Source organism: Heptranchias perlo, chromosome 37 (genome assembly GCF_035084215.1).
Source record: "Heptranchias perlo isolate sHepPer1 chromosome 37, sHepPer1.hap1, whole genome shotgun sequence".
Taxonomy (NCBI): Eukaryota; Metazoa; Chordata; class Chondrichthyes; order Hexanchiformes; family Hexanchidae; genus Heptranchias; species Heptranchias perlo.
In genome coordinates this window covers 9,275,117-9,292,926 of record NC_090361.1, presented here as the reverse complement: position 1 = coordinate 9,292,926, position 17,810 = coordinate 9,275,117, and the positions used below count along the sequence as shown (strand labels likewise).

General features: G+C 47.0%; 1 protein-coding gene across 1 annotated transcript in view; it reads left to right on the top strand.

The window, feature by feature from the left end:
- camsap3 (calmodulin regulated spectrin-associated protein family, member 3) overlaps positions 1–17,810 on the top strand; it is a 167,942-nt gene that overhangs the window by 30,740 nt on the left and 119,392 nt on the right. Inside the window, exon 2 of the mRNA XM_067973084.1 lies at positions 16,847–17,106. Coding sequence (XP_067829185.1) covers positions 16,847–17,106 — 260 coding nt within the window. The remainder of the gene's footprint in view (positions 1–16,846; positions 17,107–17,810) is intronic.

Sequence of the window (17,810 nt, the reverse complement as noted above, 5' to 3'; positions counted from 1 at the left end):
CAGTACTGGGTCTTGGTTTAACACTTCAATCGAAGGTTGCCGTCTTTGAGAACACAGCGCACTCCCAATATCACACTGGCGTGTCGGCCTAGATTGTGTGCAGGTCTCGGAGTGCGGCTGGTGCCCACAAAACCTCCGCGTGTGAGGTGAGTGCGACCGACTTAGTCAAAGTAATGCTGCAAAAAGGGAAGAAAATTGGGAATTCTTTTGAATGGAGGAAATGGAGTGACTAATTGGAATCCATTTTTTAATGACGAACGTACCCTTTGACCTATATTTAAATATTCAAAACAATTGGCTGCATTTCTCTTGCCTGCAGTTGACAATTGAAAAACAGCTGCTTTGCAAATGGGACTGCAGTGGAGGAAGAGATGAACGTGACTGTCTGGTTGCTTCCTTTTAAAGATTGTGGTTGGGTTTCCCCTGGTCCCCGTGACTCCTTCAGTTCTCTGAAGGGGTGGGGTGTGGTTTTCTAGTGGGGGCTGTCGTTGCTGGCAGTTTGCCAGTCAGTCTAAGGACCTCGGCAGCCTGTGGGAGGTAAGTAAAACCACATGTCGGTGGGAGGGGGAAGAGAAGAAACCATTCACGACATCTGGATTAAAGATGGACTGTCTGATTTGCCATGGAGTTTAGCTTGGTTTTATTTAGAGACCGCATCCCAATTTCTTGACTCCTTCTAATATACTTAAAAGCATTTGATGCGACTCAGTCAGGCTTCCCCTGATCACCACCCATTGGTCCCTGGATATGCTATTGGCGCACAAATAAATTATTTACAGAACGATCCAATAAATTGAGAAACTGCCGGCAATACTTAAAGTTACATCGAGTCTACAGCACAGAAATCAGGCCGTTCAGCCCAACTGGTTCATACTGGTGGTTATGCTCCACACGAGCCTCCTCCCACCCTACTTCATCTAACCTATCCACCATTCCTTTCTCCCTCATGAACTTGGCCAGCTTCCCCTTAAAGGTGTCTATGCTATTTTGCCTCAACTACTCCATGTGGTAGTCAGTTCCATATTCTAACCACTCTCTGGGTAAAGAAGTTTCTCCTGAATTCCCTATTGGATTTATTAGTGACTATCTTAAATTTATGACTCCTAATTTTGATCATCTCCCCCCTCCCCCCACAAGTGGAAACATCATCTCTGTCTACCCTTCTCAAACTTTCATAATTTTAAAGACTTCTTTCAGGTCACCTCTCAGCCTTCTCTTTTCTAGTGTAAAGAGCCCGAGCCTGTTCACTCTTTCCTGATAGTGTAGATTTTTGCACGCTGAAGGGATAGGGCAAGAAAGTGGAGTTGAGGTCGAAGATCAGCCACGATCTTATTGAATGGCGGAGCAGGCTCGAGGGGCCGAATGGCCTACTCCTGTTCCTATTTCTTATGTTCTTATCACCTCTCGGAAATGTTAACCAATCTGATATATAAACCTCTCGTCAGAACACTTGCGTCTTCACCTGAAATGTTGGCCTGACTGTTTCTCCTCATCGATACTGACGGCAACACCAATGTAAACCTGCTGCACTCACTAAGACCAAGAGTCTGGGTGAGACCTGCTGCATTAATCTAAATGACCCGTCCTGCCTTGTTTCAGTGACGGCACTTACTCAATGGTCCCCAGCTCTGCTATCAGAACAGGGACTGTCTGCAATGATCCACTAAACATACTGAGGCAGTTCAGTGTGTTTTGCATCAACACAAAATAATTGTCATACCTTGGGATTTGTGATCTTTTTTCTTCCCGGAAAGGATTCAAGAATAATTTGTACTTAAAGGTTGTAATTTTTCACAGATTGAAAAGGTCACAGGTCGCAGAGGCTGAGACGAAGGGTTTATTTGTTAATAGATGAGGCAAAGGTGTGTATTAAAACTAGACAAGCCGGTTTGTATAATGTCGTGGCTCACAGTCTACTTCAAAGTGAGACAGCGAGAGTCAAGTAGCTCATCAAACCAGAATGGCCCTTCTGCTATTCTCAAATGACTGAGATGGTTTCTTAGGACCCTCACTCCACATGGAAGGAGGAGAGCCAATTGATTTGATTGACTAGCTTACTGGCGAATCCCTGAATGGGGAAGGAGGTGGCGGCCCTGTCCTTCCATTTCCTGTTAACGTGGAGAGAGAGAATGATAATGGAGACTCATGAGATTGCAAGGCACCAGGGCCTTTGCTTCGGGCTTGAAGCTAAGATGCACGAGGTCAGTTTTTACATTTTATAAGTTTTATGAAAAGAGAGCTGATGCCAAATAACAAGTAAGTCAGCCCTCTAAAGGGCCTTAAACTAAAAATTCTTGTGTTCAAATCCATCCATGGCCATCGCCCCTCCCTCTCTCTGTAACCTGCTCCAGCCCTACAACCCTCCGAGATCTCTGCGCTCCTCCAATTCTTGCCTCTTGCGTGTCCCCGATTTCCTTCGCCTCACCATTGGCAGCCGTGCCTTCAGCGGCCTAGGCCCCAAGTTCTGAAATTCCTTCCCTAAACCCCTCAGCCTCTCTCCTCCTTTTATGCTCCTCAACACCTACCTCTTTGGCCAAGCTTTTGGTCACCTGTCCTAATGTCTGCATAATTGGTTCGGTGTCTAATATTGTTTGATAACGGTCCTGTGAAGCGCCTTGGGACATTTTGCTACATTAAAGGCGCTATATAAATGTACGTTGTTGAAAGGGCATGTAGTTTGTTTCCTCTTTTTTTCAAGGAGAGTAGTGGAATGGAGAAAGCAAGGTTTGTTCACAACTGTTGCTCTGTATGTTCACTTGCTGTCCAAAGCAGCTCAACAATTTGATTCGGGTTTCATCTCACTGATGTTTTTCAGTCCACTTACTGAAAGATTGGAGAACCACACCTGAGGATGTGTATGAAAGATGTCATTTCCTTTTCAGATCACGAGGCTTCTATTTTACGTCTCCTCCCCCTGCCCCCCCAAAAAAGCTGGATTATGCCTTCCCATAATTACATATTGGGCAGTACGGGCACACTCCTGAACATAAGATGCTCAGGCCACTATGGGAGTGACCAACGCAACTCTACCCAGGAGAATATCTGAGGGCAGACCTGTAACTTCCAACAATAGCGTCGTGACCAGAAGCGCTTGGTGCACAAAACCATGGGGAGCTCCGACTGTGTCCAGCGTGAGAGCACTGTCACCACAAGGAGTACAGTGTGTTTGGATGAGGCTCCTCCACCACCATCTCAGGGCAACGGAAGATGGGTAATACATGGAGCCTTGCCGGTGTTACCTAATCCCAAGAGCAAATGGGAATGAAATGATGCACGACTTCAACGCATCCTAAGCTAGTCCCTGTTAGGTGCAGCCCAAAACTTGGTAACTGCAAAGGCCAGAGCAGTGCCCAGACTGCAATCAGCTAGAATCTAACATAGCACAACAGTAACTATGGCCTATTTTTCATTAAGGTTGTATTTTCCTGTTGACATGATCTCGATAGAATTATTGCAGATAATTAATTCTTGGATCTGGTCATGCAGCTGTGCTTGACCCTGCCTGGGGAGTTCCAACTCAATCTTCCCATCTTCCTTCTTTTCTCCTCCCCTTTTCCAGTCTGCCTCTGTTGCCGTGGCAGCATGTGGTACAAGGAGAGGCGTGACACACTCATTATCACATCTGTCACACGTGTTCTCTCTCTCGCTCTCTCTCTTTCTCTTGTTCTCGTTCTCTCGCTCTCTTTCTCTCGTTCTCTCGCTCTCTTTCTCTTGTTCTCGCTCTCTCTCTCTTGTTCTCGCTCTCTCTCTCTTGTTCTCGCTCTCTCTCTCTTGTTCTCGCTCTCTCTCTCTTGTTCTCGCTCTCTCTCTCTCTTGTTCTCGCTCTCTCTCTCTCTTGTTCTCGCTCTCTCTCTCTCTTGTTCTCGCTCTCTCTCTCTCTTGTTCTCGCTCTCTCTCTCTCTTGTTCTCGCTCTCTCTCTCCTTCCTGCCTGCCTGCCCGCCCGCCCAGGCTTCTGTCAAAGCACCCAATCTTGAAAAAAGATTTGTCTTTTTTTTTTAAAAAAAGAACATTTTTGAGAGGTTGTACAGTTACATTAATGTGCTAATAGCTTAAGAAATTTAAGTGAATTTAAAAAAAAAATCTTTGCCAAGTGTGATGGCTTCAGTGAGTCAATTTATATTCTGGGAATGGAATAAGATGGCCAAATGAGTTTTTACACAATGTCTCCGTGCCGTGACTGGGGTGGGGGTGGGGGAAGCTGTGTGCCGTGACGAGCTCTTACTGTAACCTTCTAAATGGTTAAACTCTCTTCTCCTCCCCAGTAGCCCCCCCCCCCCCAATCCCGATAGCCTACCTGTCCTCACGCAGGGCTATTTAATTCACCATTCTGTGTTTACCAGCTGTCTCTCACTGCAGCGTTGTTCCTATGGAGATGTGTTGGAGAAGGGGGAGGGGGAGGGGAAATGCTTTGTCTGGGAAATGATTGTCTGGGATTATTCCTGAGGAAAACCCAAATTAATGCCCTTGATGCTGCAGGCCATGGTTTATATTGATAGCATTTTAGTAGCAGTGCACGTTATGGGTGCATTGTCCATTAACGTGGCTGTGAAGCAGAAGGCAGAACTGGCCTTGCTCCCTTAACCTCGTGAACGAAACGAGTTACACCATCCGTCCCCTCCACCACCAGCGCACTATGTACGATCTACAGGATATAGCAACTCGCCAAGGGCACTTCAACAACGCCTTGCTCTCCTCCTGTGGCCTCTACCCCGGAGAAAGACGAGAGCAGCGGTATCATCAGAAAGCTGTCCCCTCCAAATCTTGGAACTATATCTCCATTCCTTCGTTATCGTTTGGCCAATATCCTGGAGACCCTAACGCTGTCTTGAGAGCACCACAAGGACCTTAGCGGTTCGAAGGCGAAGGCCCATTGCCACCTTCTCGGGGCATCTAGGGAAAGGCAACAAATGTAGCGTCACCCAGGTCCCAAAAACCAAAAAAAAATGAACATTCGAGTAGTCCCCTCCTAGATTTAAGAGCTAATGGGACAATCGGCTCATTTGAACCAGCGGAAGTTAGCAGTTTTGGTATCTCCTGAAGGGACCGACTCTGGACTATGGTTGCACAGGAGCTGGATTCTGTCTGTAAGGTGGATGTTATTCTTGTGTGGGCCTAGACTGCGATGTGACGTGTAGCCAGGATATTTGACCATTTTGGAGCATCTTTGAGTTTGATCTCATTTTTGATATCTGAACATGCGCACACTTTCCAACAGGGATCACTGGGAATGGGCACCGTGGCTGCTTTTCCCTTGCCCCCTTTCCCAGCCAGTTGTAGCATTCCTTGCATCACTTTGACATCAGCTAACTTGGCACAGACTGGGGATGGAAAGTGTGACCTCCTCGGTCAGTATGGCTCGATTCCGCACCAGCCCGAAAGGGAAGCAGAATTGCCGATTTAAGATAAGTTTTTAAAACACCCTTGGAAACAGTCTCTCATTTACTGAGGGAGTGCTGCTGCACTGTCTGAGGTGCCATCCTTTGGGTGATGTTATTGGGTGGTCTGTATTTCAGAGGGAGAACCTGATGCATTCCTAGGAGGAGAAGAGTTGACTGAGGGCAATTCCACTGTTTTGTTTTCTGGATGATCCGGAGGCCCCGTCTCCCCCTCTCTGGTTCAGATGGATGTCGCCATCTTGTAAAATTATTCGAAGAGGAGCAGGGGTTTCTCCCCGTGTCCTGGCCAATATTTGTTCCTCGGCCAAAAATGGATGAACTGGTCATTCATCTCTATGGGATCTAGCTGGGTACAAAATGGTTGCTGCATAAGGGTGACTGGTGATTTGTTGTGTGAAGCATTTTGAGAGGTTTCTGAGGGATGCAAATAGGGGGATACAAGAACGTCTCTCTCTTACATGCTTATGCGCCCTCTTTTATTTATTTTCTCTTTTTTTTCTCTCTCTTTCTCTCTCCCTCTCTCTTTTTTTCTCTCCCTTTCTCTGTCTGCACAGATGGCATTCTCCAAGAAAAGGAAAATCCCACTTACTGCTCAGTACATGTTGTGGTGTCTTTGTACTAAGCTGTCTTACCACAAATGATGAAAATTATTGGAGATAACTTGTACATTAAGTAGAAACTGGCCTGAGATCATACCTAAAGAGAGAGTGTTCAAAAAATTTATTTTACTGATACTCTTCCATGTATCCTGATGGCTCAGTGAGTTAAATGCACCATCCAGACCAGGAAGTCTCAGGTTTGACCCGTGGGCTATGCTGGGCTAGTGGGGCAGCATGAGAGTGCTACAATTAACCAAAGTGCCCCTCAGCTTGCGTTAGTTGGGGGGGGGGAGGGGAGGGGAATGAGCCAGGGTTACTGCTCCTGAGGTTTGGCTGTAATGCTGTCCATTGTTGAATTGGCCCAGTTGGCTGAGTTAGCAGAAGGTTACCGGCACCCACGGAACCGAACCACAGCAAACTTACATTAAAGGCGCTATATAAATGCAAGTTGTTGTTGTTGAGAGGGGACCATTGGAAGGAATAATCTGGTGGGGATGGTTGTTGCTGTGCGGCATTGTGACAGCAGCAACGGACGAGTTAAAACATCAACCAGTGATGGTTAGCGTGTGAGAGAGTTTTATTTTTGGTACCCGACGCGATATGAAGGGGGAACGGGGTGGGAGCAATGAATTGTCGGATAATAACTGAAATCCGTAGAGTGGGGCCTTGCTGGATGGGGTCCATGTTATTCCTGCTCGTGTTTTCAACTATTGCATTTTCTCGCTCCCTGCCCTTTTAATTCCCTTTCTCCCTCTTTTTGTTCTTCCTCCCTCCCTTCCTTTCTGCTCTTGGCTGGTTAGACTGTCTCAAATCAACAGACATCCTGGTAGAAGTGGCCAGCACTGCTGTTCAGTTTGCGTGTTAGGAGATGTGCTCAAATGATGTGTGAAGAAGTGCAGTAACCGTGGAAACACCACTTAGCAGGCTGGAGAAATCCAGATCTTATGGTTTTTGATTTAACATTCAGACGACGAGATATTCTGAAACGTAAACCTATATTAATCCTTGAAATGTTTAGGTACAAGGAAAGTGGGTTGTTTACATGAGTTAACACTGGGTCATGGCCCCCACCCCCTGACCCCCATCTGGACATCTGAACTCGTCCTCCTCTGGCCCAGCAGCTAGACTGCCTGGAGCTGACGATTGGCTGTCAGGCAGGGAGGGTCAACCCCATTGTATAGAGTTTGCAGCAGGAGTCACTCAGGGGTTGCCAACTCTGGTTGGATGTATTCCTGGAGGTTTCATCACATGACCTCCAGCCACCTCACCTGCTCAGACAGCCTTTCCCTCCCCACCCCCCAATCTCCAATATTTTTATAACTAATAATAAAAAAAAGTGTTCAAAGAAAATGAAAACACAGACTTGTCTTTTCAAATGGCCCTGTGATTTTTCTCCTGGGCTGCGCGTGGCCATGCCCAGGAGATGAATCTTCAATTCCTGGAGTCTCCAGGGCATTCCTGGAGGGTTGGGAACCCTGGTGGATTTATTTTCTCTTCTCCCTTCCTTCTCAAAACGCAGGGGTACTGAGGCTAATTGTCGGGCCCTTACTGCTCTCTCTGAGCTGACATTAGGTACCTCAGCACAAGCCGGCCATCAGCACTGGGATCTCTGGCTCTGCCTGACTGCAACTCGCAGTCTCCAGACTCCATATTAAATGCGTTGGTGCAAATATCATTGAGAAATGGGTCTGAATCGCAAGGTCCTGTGTGTATTGCAAGCTGTGGGAAAGGGTTCTTTTTCCACTGGAAATCCGTGCTGGTGTCACACTCTACTGGGCTCAGGGACGTGTTGCTATGTGAAGTGGCCTGCATCATAAAACTGCTTCAGTCTGGGAGTTGAGTCATTCGAGTGCTCTGAACACAAGTAACTCTTGTATCCTTTGGCAGTGCTGGTCCCTGCTGAATCAACCCCTTTCAGCATTTCTTCTGCTAGTTTCTGTTTTCCAGGCGCTGGCTGATTCATGTAGGCCCTTGGTTTACTTTGGCCTTGATCTGGACAGACTTGGCCAACAAACAGTACTATTGTACTCGGGCTGTAGTATCGAGCAAGGGGTGAGTTGAATGGGAGATGTGTTTCCAGCAAGCCATGTCAATGTTTAGATATAGCTCTTGCCTACACAGGACAGGATTCCTCAGGAATGCCCTGTGGTGAATTTATCTGAATCTCCTCCTTGTTTTTATACATTCAAAAGAAGCATTGTGGTAGCGATGGACTGTTTGGAACAGGTACAACCTCTTCAGGGGGAAATTACCCAAATACAACTGGCTAGTCGGGGAAATGCATTGTATGGTGTGGGACTGCTGACACAGGCTAGTAAAATGGTGTCCAAGAAACTGGTGCCATTGCATCTAGCACAGTGAAAGCTCAACAAGAGTTGGGCTGTGCCAATGGTTTAGTGGATAAATACACAGCCTAGAGTCAGCCATGGCTCAGTGGTAGCACTCTCCCCTCAGCCAGAGGGTTGTGGGTTCAAGTCCCACTCCAGAGACTTGAGCACAAAATCTAGACTGACACTCCCAGCGCAGTACTGAGGGAGGGCTGCACTGTCGGAGGTGCTGTCTTTTGGATGAGATGTTAAACCGAGGCGCCTCTCAGATGGACGTAATAGATCCCATGGCCCTGTTTTGGAGACGAGCTGGGGAATTCTCCCCGGTGCCCTGGCCAATATTTATTCCTTCAACCAACATCACTAAAACAGATTATCTGGTCATTATCACATTGTTTGTTTGTGGGATCTTGCTGTGTGCAAATTGGCTGCTGCGTTTCCTACATTACAACAGTGACTACACTTCAAAAGTACTTCATTGGCTGTGAAGAGCTTTGGGACGTCCTGAGGTAATGAAAGGTGTGATATAAATGTAAATCTTTCAGTGTGGTACACAACCACATGGATCAGGGGGTTCTCTGGTTCGGTCCCTGCTCTGTGCTGAGTTGGATGATCTCAGCCAGGGCACAAAAATTAGCTTGGGGGAGGGGTGGTGGGTAAACTATCTTTGACAGCACCTCCTATACCCGTGACGTCCTCCACCTCGAGGGACAAGGGCAGCAGGTGCCTGGGAACACCATCACTTCCAGGTTCCCCTCCAAGTCACACACCATCCTGACTTGGACGTGTATCAGCCGTTCCTTCATCGTCGCTGGGTCAAAATCCTAGAACTCCCTACCTAACAGCACTGTGGGAGAACCTTCACCACACGGACCGCAGCGGTTCAAGAAGGCGGCTCACCACCATCTTCTCAAGGGTAACTAGGGGTGGGCAATAAATGCCGGCCTTGCCAGTGACTCCCACGTCCTGAAAATCATTTTTCTTTGCGATTGAGTTTACTGTGATGTTACGCTTCAATTTTTCATGCTATAAATGTAGGATTTTGTGTTGTATAAGAACACAAATTTGGTTGTGCACAGGATTTTTTGGCCTTACGAGGTAAGCTCTTTGAATGGACTGGACAGTTTTTATTGTGAGGGAGACAAACAGAGTGTCACTGTCGCTTGTGGTTCCCAGAGCAATTTAATGTTGTGTCGGGCAGGAATCTGAGTCCAAGGTGGAGCTGAAGGAATTGCCGGTATTTCAAGTAACGACAGGGGATTTCTCAGGGAAAGAACTCTGCGACCACCCTAAAGGAACCAGAGTAGGCCATTTAGCCCCTCGAGCCTGTTCCGCCATTCAGTTAGACCGTGGCTGATCTGTTATCATGACACTCTTGTCACGTATTCCACCATTTCATGCTCTGTGTATATATTATGGCCCCCCCCACCCCGGTCATCCTCCCCAATGATGGACAGTTACATTTCTCTCTTTATCCTTCTCCTGTCCTCACCCCTGTGACCAGAATCTCCCCCTTCCAATTACCGGTTGCATGTGGGACTGGGAGATCTTTGAGAGATCTGGACCATGAAGGACAGGAAAAGCCCCTCTAGTCCACACAATCGGGATACCTTACGTATTGCTTCGCATCCACTGCAAGCCTGTTAATTTAGTTCTTAAAAGAATACTAACTGGTTCTCTGGGGATCTCAGATTTGCATAAATTATGCTAATCTCTTCAAAAGCCCCGTGGTTCCAGCTGGGACCGATCCATCCATCCCAGGGTAATTTAGTTGGAAAGCCTCTTGCACATCACTGAACGATAAAACTGACTGATCTGTTATAGCCTTTCAACACTTTGTCTTTGGAGAGCATGGTGGGACAAGATGAATTTTCTTTTAATGGTAATTCCAGTTATTTCTTGTATTAAAGATACCTTATCATGCTGAAACATACAAGGCCACATTCTGTTTTAAAGCCAGTGTACAAGGTTGACTATTGCCCATTGCTACTTTTTGGAAATTTGGGTTTTTTCCTTTTTTTTGCGAGGGGGTAGTGTTCCACCCCAAGTTCAGGTTTACAGTGATAAGTGGGCAGAACCCTCTGAGGCATGCAACCAAGGTCTCCCTCACCAGCATCTACTTTCAGCAGAGACTGAGCAGGGAGAGGGAAACCTGGTCTCTTTCTCCTCTGTTCCTCCCCACCCTTTGTAATAGAGGAATTCTGAGGCCAGTTGTAACCCTCCAGCTACCAGGGGGTATGATCGTGCAGTCGCTATGTTACCGGACTAGTAATCCAGTGAACGTGAGTTCAAATCCCACCAAGGCAGTTTGCGAATTTGAAATCACTTTGAATTAAAAAGCTGGTATCAGTAAAAGTGACCAGGACTCCCGGCATCAGGCACTAGTGTGGACTAAGCAATACACTTAAAACCAAAGGTGGTTCTGTCAATGCTTTTGCTTTTGGACTTGAAATGGGCTGTGGTGAAGTCTCAAGGGGGGAGCAGTGGGAGGGGATGCGTAATTGCTGTGGTCTCGTGTTAAATCTTTTGTCCCCTGAGCTCTCCCTATTACAGGAGATAACAGTCTTCGAGTTGTGTTTTTTTTCACCCACCCAACCCTAGCTGTAAATGGACAAGTGTCTGTTACAACCCTGAATCTGACCTTTTTTTGAAGGTTACAGTAGCGCATTAGAAATCCAAAAACACCAGCGGGCTCTGTGTCGAATGCTGGTGCTAGTCACCTGCTGAAATGTGATGGGTTTGTGTTTTGTAATCAGACTCTGGCCCCACGGACGCTGCAAACTGTTTTTCATTTAACCCAATAGCCTCCCTGATGTGCCGTAACCTGGACCTGCAAGTTTGCTATTGACCTAAACTCTTCCTAATCAAGTCGCTCTGCCCCGGTGATTTGGAGCTCCTTTGTGGTTGTGCTGTAGGTTATCAACCAGGAGTCCATGGACCCTGGAGAGACTCTGAGGTTATCAGTTTACTGCTTGGTCTGGAGCAGAGAATACTGTGCACTGTGTCAAATTCTTTACTTTGGATTTTTTTTCTGTGTTTGCTGATTTAATAGTTTATTATTCCTGTTGTACATTAATCAGGTTTTCTGTAATAACATGGTTTTCCTTTGGGAACTGTTCCCGTCTCTCATAAGTTCGGGGCACTCTGGAAGCTTGTCAGTGTTTTCTGGGTGGGTGGGGACTCTCCAGTGGTGTGTCGGTATTTGCAGGGGGGGCCCCCCCAGGGAGCGTGTCGGTATTTGCAGGGGGGGCCCCCCCAGGGAGCGTGTCGGTATTTGCAGGAGGGGCCCCCCCGGGAGCGTGTCGGTATTTGCAAGGGGGGGCCCCCCTGGGGGCGTGTCGGTATTTGCAAGGGGGGGCCCCCCTGGGGGCGTGTCGGTATTTGCAAGGGGGGGCCCCCCTGGGGGCGTGTCGGTATTTGCAAGGGGGGGCCCCCCTGGGGGCGTGTCGGTATTTGCAAGGGGGTCCCCCCTGGGGGCGTGTCGGTATTTGCAAGGGGGGGCCCCCCTGGGGGCGTGTCGGTATTTGCAAGGGGGGGCCCCCCCGGGAGCGTGTCTATATTTGCAAGGGGGGGCCCCCCTGGGGGCGTGTCGGTATTTGCAAGGGGGGGCCCCCGGGGGCGTGTCGGTATTTGCAAGGGGGGGCCCCCGGGGGCATGTCGGTATTTGCAGGGGTTTTCTACCTATGGTCTAGGATGCCATTTTTTTTACCAAATCTGGGATGGCTGTGATGGAGTTGGGGGGAGGGGTCATTGCTGCAAAATGAGAATTAATTTAAAATCTTAATTTTAATGTGGCACAATCTTAAAATTAGAACTAAGCCATTTAGGAGGGAGATCAGGAGCACTTTTTCACACAAAGGATAGTGGAAATCGGGAATTCTCTCTTCCTTAAAAGGCTCTGAATGCTGGCAGTCAATTTTGTTGGGTAAGGGATATGGAGCAAAAGCAGGCCAATGGAGCTGAGGTACAGCTCAGCCACGATCTAATTGAATGGCGGAACAGGCTCGAGGGGCTGAATGGCCTACTCCTGTTTCTAGAATGTCACCTGCTGCATTTTTTTAAACATAAAGGGACTGTCTTTGTCTTCAGTTGAGTTTATATTGAATTCTGGGAGCTCAGCGCCTGTGAACCAGTTTCTGTAGCTTGGCGGCAGACTCGGAGACCAAGATTGGGCCCAAGTCTATCTCCTGACAATGGGCAACGGGTTTTAACAGCACAGATTCTGAGAGCTGGACAGCAGATGCCGGCTTCCTGGAATCAAAAGTAAAAGAACAATGGAAGAGGAGCTTTAATCTCAGTTCAAATTGGCTCACTAAGTGTTAAAACAGTTGGCAGCACAATTCGTACACAAACATTTAGTTCACAGGATTTGTTTGGTTTTGTATTGGGGGTGGGTTTATAACCTACTTAGCACTGAAAGACCTGTTTGGGAAGCCTGTAAAACCTGTAGTCCCAGGAATAAGCACAGAGCCAAGGCCCTGTGTTTATTTATTGTAAACAATTTTACAACACCAAGTTATAGTCCAGCAATTTTATTTTAAATTCACAAGCTTTCGGAGGCTTCCTCCTTCGTCAGGTAAATGTTCAGGAGCTCCTTGAAGTCTACGCATTTATACGACGAAGGAGGAAGCCTCCGAAAGCTTGTGAATTTAAAATAAAATTGCTGGACTATAACTTGGTGTTGTAAAATTGTTTACAATTGTCAACCCCAGTCCATCACCGGCATCTCCACATCATGTTTATTTATTAACCTGCTTTTGTTATTTAATGGAAACATGTTCACACTGAGCCTTCGAATAATGACCTGCCTGCTAATCCCTCTATTGACAAGTTCGATTAACCTGGTTTTGTCTACCTGTTCAGTTTGCCTAACCTGATCATTAACTACTCAAGACAGGCATGTGTCTACTATTTCTGTGTGACTGCAGTGACGGTAATGAGTCGGGCCTTTATCCTCACTGCTCTAAGTGAGGGTGTGAATCTATGGATTAGTTTCTGCCCCAAGCTGCTGTGGCTGAAAAGGTTGGATTGAGTTAAGTGGACAATGGCGCCTTCCCCATTGCTCTTTTTGTTTGGATCTGGAAGGTCAATGTTCACAAATCAGCTCACTGCATTGACACTCAATCTGGCTTCTACAACAGTGGCTACACTCTGGGAGGGGAAAAATACTTTGGGACGTCTTGAGGTTGTGAAAGGCGCTATAGAAATGCAAGTTCTTCTTCCTTATCCCGATTGCAGAATCGTGGACCCACAACAAATTCCCGGAGTCTAAACTGAAATGAATGCAGTAATAATATGGCTGACAGACGTCCGATTTTAAATTGGCTTCTGTTTGCCAAGGCTATCAGTGCCTCAGATTCTGAACATGCAACAACTTGCATTTATATAGTGCCTTTAATGTAGTAAAATGTCCCAAGGTGCTTCACAGGAGTGATTATCAAACCAAATTTGACACCGAGCCACATAGGACAGGTGACCAAAAACTTGGTTAAAGGAGGAGAGAGAGGTGGAGAGGTTGAGGGAGGGAATTTCAGAGTTTGGGGCCTAGGCAGCTGAAGGCAGGGCTGCCGATGATGCAGCGATGAAAATCGGGGATGGAGTATAAGGAGCTTCTACACATCTTGCTCTGTGTTAGTTCAGGTCGTTCAGGATACCGGTACAACCGGCTGCCTCATCCCAACAGCACTGTTGTAAATGAGTCTAAGATGCAACTCTGATAATGGAGAAAGAAAGAGAAACAATTTGCGCCTTTCACATCCTCAAAACCTCCCAAAGCGCTTTACAACCAATGAATTACTTCTGAAGTGTCGTCATGGTTGTAATGTAGGAAATCTGGCAGCCAATTTGCACACAGCAAGGTCCCACAAACAGCAATGAGATCATTTATTTTTTTGATTGCGTTGTTTGAGGGATAAATGTTAGTCAGAACATTGGGGAGATCTGCTTTGCGATGTAATCTGTGAGGTACTTTCCCACTACTCCTTCCGGTGGATAGTGAACCCTGGCATCACGCTTTTTAGATTTCAGATGGGCGTTGGGCCTCACTGTACAGCACGGAGACCCAGCTGCTTAATAATGTGTAAAGAAATAAAGAACGAACTTGCACTAATATCACACCTTTCATAACCTCAGTACTGCACTGAAGTGTCAGCCAAGATTTCTGAGCTCAAATCTCAAGTGGGGCTTGAGCCCATGACCACCTGACCCCAAGGTAAGAGTGCTACCCACTGAGCTACACCTGACTCCCACAAAGTGAGGGGAAATAGCTCTCCTAAGCTCCTTGTAGATTCATAGATGCACATTTCGAGGAGTTTACAATGCTGTTGCTTCCCTGAATACTGGGGTGTTCGTATTATGGAATGGAGCTAATGGAGACCTTCACATAACGTCATTTAAAGGGATAGGTGGAGCTTATTCTGTGATGTGTTGTGAATCATAACGCTGGTTAGTAAGTGGGTGTCCAGCAGATCAGAAGAAGATCAAATGATTGTAGTTTGCCTTCTGTAAAAGCATTTTAGCAGATGTGTTCACTCACAGTAAAACAAGATGTTCTGTCAGAGAGGTGCCTTGTAGCAGCAAAGAGCAGGCACTGGAACCATGTGGAGTTGAATCGGCAAGAGAGAAATCTCCACTGATGAAGCTAATTATAAATTTCCGGCACGATTGAAATTGTTTAAAATTACCACCAGCCAAATTCAGAAAGAGGCCACAAGAAGTCAGTTTTATCCTTCGGATGGCCTTCTCACTGACCAAGAAAGTGAAAACTAGCTGTTAAAAATAATTGCTCTTCCATCCCCCCGAACCCCTTCCTCAATGTTCACCCTCCTTCACCTGAATGCACTGTTTCTTGCTGGAATACAGTTCCACAGGCACCAGCTATCTCCAGTGCCTTGTCCCATTGGCGACATGCAAAGCCTTAGACTGATTTGGGAGGCTTTTCAACTGTGGAGGGGACTGGAGCAGAGTCGCTCCTGCCCAGTGTGCACACGAGCACAGCAGAGTCGCTGGATGGCAGTCGGATGTGGTGATCCTGGTTGACTTCTGCTTTGTCCCCTTCTTTAGCCAAGGGGGCGCTCAAACCAATTCTAAGAAATAGAAAGAACTTGCATTTTTATAGCGCCTTTCATGACCTCAGGACGTCCCAAAGTGCTTTACAGCTAATGAAGTACTTTTTTTGAAGTGTAGTCACTGTTGTAATGTAGGAAATGCAGCAGCCGGTTTGCGCACAGCAAGATCCCACAAACAGCAATGAAATAATGACTAGATAATTTGTTTTTAGGTATTGGTTGAGGGATAAATATTGGCCAGGACACCCGGGAGGACTCCCCTGCTCTTAGAAATAGTGCTGTGGGATCTTTTACATCCACCTGAGAGGGCAGACGGGGCCTTGGCTTAACGTCTCATCTGAAAGAAGGCACCTCCGACAGTGTAACACTCCCTCGGTACTTCACTGTGAGGTCAGCCTGGATTTTTGTGCTCATGTCTCAGGAGTGGGACTGGAACCTATGACCTCTGACTCAGAGGCGTGAGTGCTACCCACTGAGCTATAGCTGATGGCTGGAACTCCTCCTGGTTTGGACCGGAGATGAAACTGGGTGACCATCCTGCTCTGGCTGGCTCAGTCTCACCTTGGGCTGAGTGTTTACCAATGGAATCATTGGGGGAGTCTCCTATTTTCGTTTGGATTTATTTTTTGAAATGCGCGCTCTCGTGCCTCCGTCAATGCCACTCAGTAACCAGCTGGGGAATGTGTGCATGAGTCAAACAGGGCATACTGACCTTAGATTACAAACGTTCCCTTTCTTGCAGTCTGCCTTCTCATGCGGAGAAGTTCTGTCTGTGAATTCAGCTGAGCTGTTGCCTTCTTGCCCACCCTGCTCTTTGAGGTTATTAATATCATGGATTGTGCTTCAAACCAAGAGACGCCTTGTGCATCAGTGGCTTAACCACTGACTAAACAAGGCTCAGGATAAGACCCAACCAGCCTCCACCTCGACGGTCTAAATTGTGCTAACATCGCAGAATCACGACTCTTTCAGTCACTCCCAGCCTGGCGACAGAGAGAATTTGCATTTATATAGCACCTCTCTCGTCCTCTGGTCGTCCCAAAGCGTTTTACAGCCAATGAAATGATGTCACTATTGTAGGAAATGCGGCAGCCAATTTGTGCACAGCGAGATCCCACAAACAGCTATGAGATAATGACCAGATAATCTTTAAAAAGAGATGTTGGTTGAAAGATAAATATTGACCAGGACAAGTGTAGTCACTGTTGTAATGTTGCAATCAGATATTAGACACACGCTACATACTGACAATTTTCAGCAGTTTAAAATAATAGAGCACAACAAATATCATTTCAAATATTCAATGTTTTTAAACTCCGACGCAAAGGTTTGAGAAAGTGGGGTTAAAAAAAATGGTGATGCCGCCATCTTCAAATCAGTTGTATTAATCAAAAGAAAGAACTTTTGAAGCTTGGAAATTGCAGGGCTCATGTTCTTTGTGTCTTGTCCTTTCCAGAGAATGTGCCGGAAGAGCTGAGGGAGCCGTTTTACACGGACCAGTATGACCAGGAACACATCAAGCCCCCGGTCATCCGTCTGCTGCTTTCCTCGGACATCTACTGCCGGGTCTGCGGCCAGACGCTGCCGCGGGATGCGGCCGGCCCACCCCAGGATAACGCCGGCGTCCTCCAGGCTCTGTCGCGGAAAGGCCTCCCGGTGAAAGACCAGGAGGCCGGGGTAACAGAGGCCGATCTCCGGAAGAAGCCCATCAAAATGGTAAGCTTTAAATATGTCTGCTTACTCTCCATCGGGCTGGGACAGAGAGCTGGGTCCCTGTCCATTTTGACAATTTGCAATTCACGATAGTTGTACCTGCTATTGAGATCCTGATTGTTTTATTGGAAAGATCTCCACTCCACTGCCCAAAAATCCCCTCCACCCCTATTGTTCCCTGAGACATCTCTGCTCCTTTGACCAAGTGGATATACTTCAAGAATGAGCCAAGACATTGTGCCAGTTGGGTGTCTTACCATGGGGAAAGGGCACATTGCAGTTGACCTGGATTTTGTTCTCTCTCTCTTTCTCCCTCTTTCTATTGCTCTTTATATCCATATCACTCACTCTATCTCTCTAAGGACCTAAGAAATAGGAGCAAGAGTAGGCCATATGGCCCCTCAAGCCTGCTGCGCCATTCAGTAAGATCATGGCTGATCTTTGACCTCGACTCCACTTTCCCGCCCTACCCCCCCATACCCCTTGATTCCCTTTGTGCCTTCTATTCACTCTATCACTCCATCTCCCTTTGTCAAATGGGCTTTCCAACAGTATAGAAATCAGGATGTGGAGATGCCGGTGATGGACTGGGGTGGACAAATGTAAGGAGCCTTACAACACCAGGTTATAGTCCAACAGTTTTATTTGAAATCACAAGCTTTCGGAGGCTTCCTCCTTAGTCAGGTAGAATTCTACAAAGGAGGAAG